This window comes from Athene noctua, chromosome 1 (assembly GCF_965140245.1).
Source record: "Athene noctua chromosome 1, bAthNoc1.hap1.1, whole genome shotgun sequence".
Classification (NCBI taxonomy): Eukaryota; Metazoa; Chordata; class Aves; order Strigiformes; family Strigidae; genus Athene; species Athene noctua.
In genome coordinates, this window is record NC_134037.1 from 84,423,998 (window position 1) to 84,436,494 (window position 12,497).

The following is a 12,497-nucleotide window of genomic DNA, read 5'->3' on the forward strand; positions in this document are numbered from 1 at the left end:
TTTTACTTTGAATCGTGGCAATCTAACGGGAAGAATTTAAACTGAATTGTAACTGTTCTACACTGGTAAGATGTAAACCTAGTTGCCATTTGGTGAGAAGTCAAACTAACCGTGCAAAAAAGCAGTTCATGCTTATACCAGGCACCCATTTCACACAAATGTGAACTTTCCCATCCTTACCTGCCTTCCCATAAGCCAAGTACATACTCAAAACACACAGCATAGAAACATTAAGGATTCACTGTAAAAGAGACAAAGGCTGGTAAAGAACTTAATACAATGAAGCAAAAGAATGGTCTTCAGGATGAGAAAGCTGTTTCCAATTTCTCACTCCAAAACAGATTCAAAATGTCTTTCTGTTACTAGTTTCTAACGTAATCCATAAAATGACAATACAGTTTACACTTTGTCTTGTCAAAGCTTGTCACAAAGCGATTTATGGCTAGAGGTGAAGTTGGCAAGATAATGGGAGCATCAAATTTAGAGGCAATTAGCTCAGCAGGGAACCCATTCCACAGGGACTGCTGGCAAGAGGTGTTGCTGGCAAGATAACAGACAAAAGCCTGGTCAGGGTAATTACATGGACAATAACTGGGGAACTGACTAGCTACCTGCCAATATTTAAATAACTTAAACTCAGTAGCAAGAATCACCTGTCAAAGTGAGGGTTAAGATGAAAACAGGAATGATCCTTTTTTGGTGATCATCACAACATAAAAACCTCCTTTAAATTTAACTTGGCTAACTTCAGTTTTTAAATATTTTAAAAGCTGGACCAGTGAGAGACAATTTGGCAAGAGACAAATATGGAGACAATTTGAAACAATTCTAATTCTCAGTAACCTCTGGAAGAATTTAGAAATTATTAATAAGAGTCTGTTTATGCTACATTAAGAAGCTCTGAAAATTTCCAGGACAAAGACTGCAGGTACAGGTAATATCTTTCATTAGGACAACTACTATAGTTGAAAATGCAAATGATAAAACTAAAAACAAAGACAAGAAAAAAATCTGGTGGAATATATATTAATATTGATAAAATGAAGAACACTCCAAAGATCATCTCACAACACTGCAGATGTTGTGCAAACATACGAAAAGAGGTGACACACCCACTGATATTTGACAAGACAAAGTATAATTCCCTCAAACAGTATTGCTTCCAATGTCAAGGATCCTCTGAAGGAAGAAAGCACAGATGCCTTCAAACTTAGACATCTGCTTTCTCCAGCACATTGTAATCCATTGTTGTCCACCTTTACCAGCCCTTTGCAAGCAAAGGAAGAGCAGGGAGCATGCAAAAGCAAAGAACAAAAAAACCCATAACACAGCATCACTTCTGTGACAGAGTAGCATTGCTAAGGTTTTGCATTATTTGTGAGAAATGGATTTCAGAAGCCAGGCCAAGAAGATAAGATAAAATGTTTACAGGCCATAGAAATACTACTTAAATTTCATTTTTTAATAATCTGTTGTGAAATGCCAGACCAGTTAAGACTTTACTACTGGAGGAGACAATAGCAGAACTCAATAGACAGAAATAGCAAGTTATAATTTGAATTTAAGATCATTAAACATTAGTCTGCCTGCCTCAAGGCCTTCTTTAATAGCTTCTTTTGAGTAATATTTAAATATCTTCTCCAGTTTTGCATAAAACTTTGTTACAAGGTATTTACCTATGGCAAATTCATAAGGCAATTACATTATTCTTGACAAACCAGCCAGAGTTCATACCCTTCCCAGTCAAAATTCCTTCTCCCTTCACCAGGGGCAGTACTACCCCGAAGTGCCACAGCTCCTAGCATGCCAGCGCCTCTGATCTCCTGTTTCTCCCAATAGCACCCCCCCAAGCAAGAGGCCTTTTGCCACCACCTGGACCACTCTCCTCCTCAGAGCACCACATCAGGACACAGTGCATTCATGTCCACAGTCACTCCACTGGCTCAACTCAGTTTGACCTTTTCCCTTTAGGAACAGCTTAATCTTAACACTATAAAGCAAGCATGAAGTGAGAAGTGTTTTAAGAGCTTATACGCATCCACTGCAGATCTATTAATCATTCTCCATGAGCTTATTCTAGATTCTGAAATCGAGGCACCCAAGATCAAAACCCTATCCCTCCTATTGAAGGAGGATGCCACCTCTTGTGGTGAGGTATTACTTTTTTCATGCATCATTTGACCTCATAAAATCTAATTTGGATTACTCATTAATGCATTCAGACACCAAGCCTACAGCTGTTTCTACACTGTCTCAAGTACTCGTGAAGAAGTACTGTCAGAGTCATTGTCTTCTTAGTTAACTTTCTGACAGGACTGAAGATAAGACAAGGACATCTCAGAGGTGCTTTCCATGTCTCTCTTCTAATATTCTTTCATAACAGCAGCACCTCCTGTTGGTATGGACTACTTGCACAATGAACATCACCACCAGAGGAGAGCCCACCCTCAAGGGGAATAATTTCTGTCAAGAGCTCTCCACAGATGGACTGTAACTGAAGCAATCACTGATTACGCCTTGTGCTTTATTTTATTCTATTTGCCTTTTTCTTCAGTAATAAAAAGATAATTAGTTAATAAATGTGATTATTTAGGTTATCTTTAATCATGGATAAGGAACGAACCTGACATAAGTGATGTGCAAACCTGCAGGTGGGGATAGGGGAAACGGGGAAGGAAAGATGCCTCAATTCCTGAACAGTCTTTAAAGCAGATTTGCCCCTCTACTTTCTATACGCTGTAAGTGTTCCATATGGTTTAAATACAAAATTACTTGATGGTGAACAGCTGAATTAAAAAAAAAAAACAAACAACTTTCCTTCCTATGCTACCCTTCAGTCTGTGCACAGATCATAGGAACTGTCCACTGAACAAACAGCTTTTCACTAATCTTTCTGGCCTAAACATATTACAAACACCAACTTGAGCATCCTTCATGCTTCCTTGTCCTCTTCCCTTGTTTTTCATGTGAACTTCTGCTTTGCACTTTCCTTCATGCTGTTCTGTTCTTGGAAAAGCTCCTGTGTTCTGTCTTCCCACTGACTCCCGTGCAGACACGGTCCTGGGAACCCACTCATCTTTGCTGATTTGTTCTGTCCCCAGTCTGAACTGCCACTGTACTCTTAGATTTCTGGCAAAGGTGCTGATCTTTGGAAATTAAATGCATGTAAATGGCTGCAAAGAGTATGTGAAATTGCTTGTTAACAATGTTTAGCAGACCCCATATAAATAATTCATATCCCTAGAGGTCTGCAAACCTCAAACTAAAAAATGGCATTTAACATAGTACAGGAAGACAAGTATGTCACATAAGCATCTAGCAAAGACATTCAGAAGGACTTCCTATATGAGAAGGAAGATTGTTCTTCTGATAAAAAACAGATTAGCTGATAAACATCAGGGGACAGTAAACTATTTCTGAATTTAGGACAGATTCAAGTTCATAGTTAGATGATGGAGGATGAGGGGAATATTTTGTGCAAGGTGAAACGAAGAGAGTTGCAAGAGTTAAATATCCCCAAAGTAAAATGTTTGATTTTAGGTCAAAACTGAACTCTACCTGGTTGGGTTTTTCTATTTTGCTAAAGACAGACAGAACATTTATACTGTAGATGAACTCAAATTATTATGTTTTTTATTCTTCACCCATTGACTATTAAAAGCATTATTCTTATGTCTCTTAGAATACTATTCTATCTAAATGCTAACACTGTTCTAAACACGGTTCCAAGCTTTTCAAAAGTCTCCACTGAAAGCCAAATACTTGAAGAACACTATTTACTATTAACAATGACCCTTCTCACCCCCTCACTCAACTTTTCCAAATGCTATATAACACGTATGAAAAGTTAAAATTCTTTTTACAGATATGCAAACAACAGATCATGTTTCCACTCTAAAAAGACCTTTGAAAAAAAGAAAACCATTCACATATCTTTTCAGAGTGGCAAACTATCGTTAGAGATTTGATGCAAGGTGAAAAGCTCTGCTTCATGTGGATTCTAGCAGCAATGTCACTGGCTGACACTGATACAACACTAAAAATCTACAAAGAACCCAACCAGTATGGAAAGTGAGCAAGACAAGGTTGAGAGAACAGCTGATAACAGTCCCACTTAGTTTGTTTTATTTACAGTCTTATTTATAATCTCTACACATGACTTTGGCTATTCCCAGAAAGTAAAGAAAGCACACTCTATAATTCTGGTTTTCTTTCTCACTTTTCCTTACCAATATTCTTACAAAGCAGTCACTGTTTTAACATAAAACAAAACAATGCATGCTTTCACATCTTTAGAAGAGGTTAACACATTTCCTGTCCAGTACGCCTCTCTACATGCATCTTTCTCCAGTACCCTTCACATTCATCTTTCACAGCTATAATCAGTTTCATAGCTTCTAGCAATGAAAACTTTTGATTTTTCTAGAAATAAGGGCTTACTTACTGAGCATTTGACACACAATCACTATTTGATAGCTGATGTCGAAAATGTCCTTCCTTCTGACAGCCAGCCTTTAAATAACAGGATCTAATTTCCCCTTCAGAAAATACAGAGGAGAAAAGTCAGTACAGTGATATGATAATTTGTTTTACACACAATTTATAAAAAATACATTCTAGGTCAGGCACATTCATAAATACAGTTTTCAGTCTACGCACTATGCTTATGTTAGACTTCAGAACACAGATTAACATTTGAACAACTCAAAACCAGAGACCAGCCAAAACACAGAAGTTACAGTGAAAATGTAAAAGGTATGTAAAGTAAATGCAAAGCCCATTTATCAATGTAAGTTCACTGTAAAACATGAAATAATCAGGTTTTTTCTTTTAGTTCACAAGAGTGAGGTCAGGAGGTACAAAGCAGGGAAAAATTCTGCTAAAACTGTAGCCACTGCTACTCCCTCCTTGCATATGCAGCAAAAAAGTGAAAGGTCACTGCTCACTGACCCAGAGGTCATGCTATATGCCTGACTGGCGGCTGCTGCTCTTAGTTCCATAGCACACCAGGAGCTGCAGACTGCAAACAGAGCCAGGAGGAACTGGCAGAAAACCAAAGGATCTCTGGGGTCACAAAACCAACCACCAGGAGTACTTATTCCACACTGGTTTTGAAGGCAGCTTTAAGGGAAACACAGCTTTTGGGATGTCTGCCTTTCAGAGGTATGGGCCAGTACCTCACAGGGCACTACACAGAGTTCAACCAAACCATCATCAAGTATAATACAGCTTTAGCCTCTAGGAACACCTGCAGAGCAGGGTCATACCAAGCACAGGCACTAGGTCACTTATTAATTCTCTTGAAGGGGGTAGCAGACCACAACTCTGAATGACAGCAACCACCACATTATCAGAAAGAGTTCAGTCTGAGACAGCTGAAGAACAAAACAGTAAGAAGGAGGAATATTCTGCCCAGTCGGGCCAGTGCAAAACTCCTCACCAGGCAGAAAGCACCAGGGGTGGTTCTGCAAAGACAGAAGTAGTCTTCTGGTCTAGATAGCATTCTCAAAGAATGATGTTTGGAAGATAAACTTCATGCAGCATGTAAGCCTCGGGTCCGTGATGGTCACTAGTGGATTTTGAAAACTCTAGTTATGGCTGACCTGACTTTAAATTACTAAGCCCTTTTCTTCCATGCACACAGAAGAACATGCAATCGGTAACAGACGAGAGAAATATCCTTCCAGGGCATTTAAAGTTTCTAAAGAAATTTCCTCACACATTGCAATTATTCCAACTGGGAAACTCACCATTTTCATCTATGAACACATGCATTGCATCCACGGATAGTTCATCTTGCACTGATGCCTCAGGTCCACTTATTACTTGCAAGACAGAACTGTCTTGCTGAGAAGTTACCCGGTAGATTATCTGCCTTTGCCTGTTGCCCTGGTAACTTGACACAAAAATGTTTCAAAACTACTATGAGGAACTTTTTTCTTGTTCTCAATAAAACAAAAAGAAAGAGAGGTTAATTAAAAGTTTATGTCATTTCTACTCAGTGAAACAAAACAGCTTACATCATAACTTTGAAGTACAAAATTGTAAAGTAAACTGGCCTTACAGTGCTGCAAATTTGGCAGACTCTGGTAGCACCGGACTAGTACTAGCACGATCTTGGCTTTGTACATCTGATCTTTCCTGTTTAGGAAGTTGCTCACAGTGCTTTTCTGTTCCCACCATTTCTTCTTTTCTCTCTGTCATCTGGCTATCTGGAAAACAGGGCAGTGAAGTGGAGCCAGTCTCTGCAGATGACTGCAAGAGTTTAATTCATTAACTACTGAACAAGAACATCTAAAGGAGGAAAGCTGAAATACTACAGAAATCACTAGTTTTACGGAAAACATTAAAATTGCTTAAAACAATACAATCTCAGAAATCTGGATGAGGAGACACTGTGACTCAAGGAGGTCGCGCGAATGGGTTGTTTCAAGAACGGACTGTGAAAAGCAAAGCACAAACGAGAGAGAATTTCTGCTTTGCTTCTTCTATTGTTTCACAGGGAAGCAATCTGTCCCTAACCTACAATGGTAAGACCTGCTTCCCTGGGTGCCGTAATTTGTTCCCAAGCTGTATATACTGGCAGTGGAAAAGCAGAAGCACTGGACCATTCCCCTTTTACAAAAGGGAAAGCAGCACCTTCAAAGGAAATAGAGCTCTTGGACAAGAAAGCAAGTAGCTGTCTAGCCCCTCTTCCCCACCTGTCACACACCTGATGCAGGACAAAGGACAAACTGGCTAAACAATTTCACAGTAGATTTTCCTATGCCTGGAAAATACACAAGTACAGATTTTAAAATACACTTGATGGACTTGTCTGATCTCTACTACTCTGAATACCAATTATATTTATATTACCTCTCTACACATCTATGTCACATACATATGTGTGTAACTTTCAAGCCATAGTCTCTTTAGTTGCTAACATTCATGGTGAATAGTGAAACATTTTGTAACTCCGCTTTGTCTGTAAACTAAAAAAATTATGTTAGGATTTTAAAGCACAACTAAGACAGTGATTTCATCACCATCATGTGCAGTCACACAATTAAATGCCTTCAGTGAAAAAAAAGAGTATGTTTTTTGTGGTGCTTGTTGGAGATGCTTCCGTGAGTCCTGTAACTTCTTGCACTAAGCAAGGTGTATTGAAATGTACTTACCCAGACTTTTTGCAATACCTGTTATTTAAACACCTTAAAAATTTAACAATCAAGAAAAAAAACAACCCCAGAAATTCCCCTCACAAAAAATTTCCATTTGTTAAACTGTATTTCCTACCAATAAAATTACCATCCTCACCTGCAAGAATCACCAGTCAGGAAATTGCGGTGCCATAGCTAAAATGGTCTAAGGATAAAACAGATTCAAGGCTTGTAGAGAGACATACTATCTTTTATTTGGCCAACTGATATAACTGAAAAAAAGCACATAAGCTTTAGGATATACAGACCTTTCAGATCATCTGTCTTGTTTTCCTCCAACCATATCAGCTGATCTAATAACACACTAATTCTACAAACAAACGTACCTTCAGAAGTTAAGACATCTCTACACCAGTTTCAATTCACAGGACACACCCCTCTAATACCCTAAAGCCTCAGACACTCGTACATAACCACTTCTCACTGCAGACACACTTACTTGGGGTGGGGGGTGGAATCCAGATGTGTAAGAACAGCTTTAATTGTACCACCACATCTTGTCCCAGCAGGTCTCAGCCCTTAATGTGAAGCACAACAAGCAGCACCAAGCCTAAAGAGTCTCACCTGGGGCCCCAGATGCTCACCAGCCTGAGTACCAGAATCAAGAGGGAACGGGCAGTAGAGATAAAGACACCATTGTCACTCTTGCTTGAAACAGCAGCGTTCCTTCAGCTTCCATAAGGAAGGGGAAAAAACTAATCTCATGACACCACTGCCAACATTCTGTGTCTCCTGCTCATTACAACCAAGGATCCTGACTTCTCATGCAATAAATAAAATCAGCATAAATTTGGTTTAGTGAAATGTTTTGTGCATAAAGACAAAATTCAATAGGTCTTCCAGACCTATTTACTTCTACTTAGGAAAAAAAAAAAAAAAAAAAAAGAGGGGAGGGGAGCAGACAATACTTTTTTCCTTTCCTGATTAAAGATTTAAACTCCCATTTTAAGCAGAAACTATGCCTTATTTAACTGTGGCATTACTGAAGCATCCTCTTAATGATGTAACTATAGCTGAGGCAAGTGACAAAGCCACAGACACCTAATCAAAATCACCCTCCTAAAGGCTTGGGCTGTTCAAGCTGTAAGAATAATTGATAGAGATCAGAAACTGTGGTTTTAATAATCTAATTGGCCCCTATTGCCCAAAACTAGCTCTAGGGTTGGAACAATTAAAAAGATTTTTTTAATTTGATTATCTAGTGGTTTTTAAAAATGCCTCTCTCTTTTCCATTCCAAACCACAAGTCTTGCAGACTTCTTTTCCCTGCAGTGGTAGAGTCAGAATAATAAAACCATAAACATACTGCTTCTTACAGGCTTTATATGCCAATGAGACATCACGGTGACGAGTACTTCCAACACTGGAAATGTGTGCCATGATGGTTTTGTGACTGGTCTTTTTGATTATTACTCATTTTTTTCTCAGTGACTTACACCTTCAGTGTTTAAACAGAGATAGAGGTGTCTAGACTAGAGCATTCTGCCAGGGTACGTAATCAGCTCTACATCACCAAACACTCCTTGCATGAAAATTGTGCTGGCAAAGCTCAGGTTACCAGGAAAAACACCCTCCAAGAGCAAGAGAAGAGTAAAAAGCACAACACAGCAGTGGTACCTGCACCTTCCCTGTGGCCTCCTACCAGAGCCATTTACCCCAAGCTACCACCCCACGTCTCTGCCGTACACACAGCTGGGCTTGCAGATGCCCCAAGCTCAGACCCAGGCTCTGCAAGTAACTTCATAATTTATCTGGAAATTATGCGCCACATGACTCATATGTGAGGTGTTAACTGTCAGGATTCATGGCTAAGTCAGGCCTGGGGAAAGATGATTCAGAAGAGTCCCTCACAAACAACCAAGTTTTGGACTGTAAACCATTTTTGTATTTTGGTTGAGTACAAGATCCATCCTTTAGTTATCCTGGTAAAATCCTTATCATAATAAACATTTCTTATGTGTCCCATATGGGTATAAGATGCTTCCTGTAAACATTTTTAACTGCACTGAAGAGTTGTAACAGCATAGCACCATTACTTAAAAATATAACATCCCAATACTGACAAATGAGCTCCTAATTTAAATGCAGTTACACTAACAAAACTTCCTTCGCCATGTAACTTTTTCATTCGTGGAACAGATTTTACGTATCCTAAATCATCTTTATAGACAAACCTTCGATCCACACTGGGAGGAGGCTGAAAAGAATTTTAGCTGAAATGAAGCAGCTTTTATACGTACAGTAACTGCAATATCCAATTGTCGGTGTATCTCCACTTTAAGGTTGCCTTACTAGTAGGTAATTAGAATGCAATTTTATTGCTCTAACTTTTCTTCAAAATCTTTTTACTATTTTGTGCCCTCTCTCCAGAGTATCCCAGGCATATTTAATCTTTTACTTGCATATCCCTATCTCAATCTCCACAACTGACTCCTATAAATTAAAATGCCACTGTTGTCATAATTTCAAGTGCCATCTGGTTTGAAATCTGGTCACGCAGAATTAAGCTAATTAAGCCTGAGTCTCTTCTGTTCATTAATTACTCTGCTACAGAATCTACTTCCTTCCACAACACTACGCTCCAAAACAGAAAGTTTCACTTAAAAATATATTTGTTGCCTTTCAGCCGCAGAGATAATTGATTTGAAATAGCTGTATACTCTTCTTAGTACTAGCACAAAACAAGAGCTCTAGGAATTGTGAACTGTCCCATTCATATCTCTGGAGAATATATCCTAAGGACACTCAACCCTTTCTTCACTGACTGCTTTAGCAGAAACATCTAGCTTATGGACTTTATTCTCAACCCAAATTTGCCTGTTATACCACAAATACATTAAAAGAAAAATCTGACATTAAAGTTGGTCACCCACCAAACAACAGGAGTGCCCAGGGAACCTGACACAGTCCAAGAGTTGCTATAACAGTGCAACACGGGCAATGAAGCAGCACGTGGTATTATCCATTCATCAGGACTACCACATTAATCCTGAAGTGATAGAATAAACTAGCGATACTCACTGTACCTGTTACAGGACAGGAAGTAAGCAAGTGACTTGCTCAAAGCAATCTCCTAGGACAGCAGCAGAGCTGGAAATAAAGTCAAGGTTTTTGAGGTTTCAGGTTAAGTAACCTAATCATTATATCTAACAATTATATCAATACAGACCTCTGAAATAACTTCATAGTTTCTTTATTGCTGTCAGCCTTGCCATCAAACATACTATTACCTCTTTGATTTAAAGACTGAAATCTTAAAATCTCAACCTGTCAAGCCTTACACATCAAGTATCAGATCTAGAGAAGTTCTGCACCCCATTTCCTCTCCATCCAAGGAGGGGCATCATATGCCACATGGTCCCTCTCTGGCATGACAGACAGGCATAGCACACCACTGCTCCACGAGAAGAGCTAGCACCCGGCAGGGCTTTGGGTCCTAGGTGCTACCTGCCTGCTGACAAACTCCCCTGCTGTCACCTCCCACCACGGCTGTCATTTGGGTTGGTGACTCAGTGCACAAGATCCCTCTTCCCCGTGATTATACGGCAGGCAATAGCCCTCTTTCTCACATTGAGGGGAAAAAAAAATGAAGAGTCTAAAAATATCCACAGGAGTACGTTTCAGGTTTTTTATAGGAGAAGGATTATTGCTTGGGATCCAAAAGAACTCACTCGAGGTTGTGGTTTGCGCACTGCCCAGAATGATGAGTACCTTTTCTAAAAAAGAGCCTGCAAAACATCTAAATTCAGGCCACACAGTCCTGGTTTAGGTTCTCCTGCGTCCATCCCACCACCCTCACGGTAGGCTTTGCTCCCTGGGTGATAACATTGCCTGTCCTAGATTACAAGATAGCTGTGCCAGAGGGGACATACATGAGTTTTTGCCCTGTGTAAGTCTGATGGATAGCTGCTCTTACTCAGCGCCAGACATGTCAGAGGGAACCAAAGCAGCCAATAAACCCAGCTTGCCTTATGCTTCTCAAAGGCTGAAGAAAATTTGCAGTTGCCCTTCAACAGGCTTTCATTACATGGGTGGTACAAGTTTGATTCAAAACTGAAAGGATGCTGTCCCAAAAGTCATTTTTAGCAACAGTGTCAGTAGCACGTTCTCACAATCTAGAAGAGGTATGGTGGCAACAGAACAGCTCTTGGACAGCTTTTTTTATGTCCTGTATTTTGACACATTAAATCTGGTAGCGTAAAGCAAGGCTTTAATTTTATTGTACTGCATTTTAGTGAGCTGTCTACTGGGAAAGGCTTATGTGGTCAGGGCAGTATCTCTTCTGTTTCCACAGAACTCAAGCTCGCTGAGGTAGCACCCATAACAAAGACCCACCCATGACATTCACACACTTGCAAGACTGTTCTGATGAGCACATTTCCCCATCTTCTTCAAGTTAGGCAAAATGTCAGCTTTCTTACACACAGCTCTGAATATTTAGCTTTCCAGGAATTTGCCAAGTTTCTCACACTGCCTAATAAACACCTTTGTGGGGTGCATTTCATGCTCATTTGGACCAGGCATCTATTATTAGCTTTTGCCAGTTAGGCGGTTTGCAAGGTTAAAAGAACAAAAAACAAATACAACCAACCTCCTCCCTCAAAACAACTAGTACATAGCTTGACTTGCTCTGTATTCCACACACACACACACACTTGTTATTTTTTGGAACAACCACTTTAATGTGGGAATAATGTTTATTCAGATCTGTTCTAAGATGCTATTTTGTTAAAGCATATTTGTAATTGCAAGGCTGTAAACAAATTAGAGGCTTTCTCATTCCTAAAATCCAGTTTTACTGTGGGGAAGCTGCCAGTAATGACAGTAATTTATTTTCGCAAACAGCACTTTCTGACTAGGCTAGAAAACAAAGCCTATTTGCTCTTAAAAATAAATGTCTTTGAACTACTTCTCCCCAGCTTAAAGAGTTCAGATTGAATCTCCTTTTTCCCATAGCGCCAGTCTGAGGAGCAGGAGACGCCTCGCAGTGACAGCAGCCACAGCCACCATCCCTACTCCTTTCCCAGGGTGATGCTGGGCCCATGCTGGCAACGAGTAGGGCCACTTAATTTTACATGCATACAGCTCAACTTCACTGTCTCACAAACATATGGACTTAAGAAAATAGGAAAGTAGAAAATTCAGTTCAGGTCACTTTAAATGACAGCTTGGTTTGAGGGAAGAGCAGAAATCTTCCGTTGCCTCAGGATCTTGGACTCCAAGAGAAGAATCTCGTTTGCCAGATCTAAAGCACAATTACACACACATTAATGAAGTTTTGGGGTTTGGGGGTTTT

General features: G+C 39.7%; 1 protein-coding gene across 1 annotated transcript in view; it reads right to left on the reverse strand.

Annotated features, from left to right (window-relative positions):
- The window catches only part of PCNX2 (pecanex 2), a 167,704-nt gene that overhangs the window by 139,231 nt on the left and 15,976 nt on the right, over positions 1-12,497 (reverse strand). The window contains exons 6-8 of the mRNA XM_074896744.1: positions 6,065-6,212; positions 5,751-5,896; positions 4,445-4,538 (exon numbers count right to left, since the gene is read on the reverse strand). Coding sequence (XP_074752845.1) covers positions 4,445-4,538; positions 5,751-5,896; positions 6,065-6,212 — 388 coding nt within the window. The remainder of the gene's footprint in view (positions 1-4,444; positions 4,539-5,750; positions 5,897-6,064; positions 6,213-12,497) is intronic.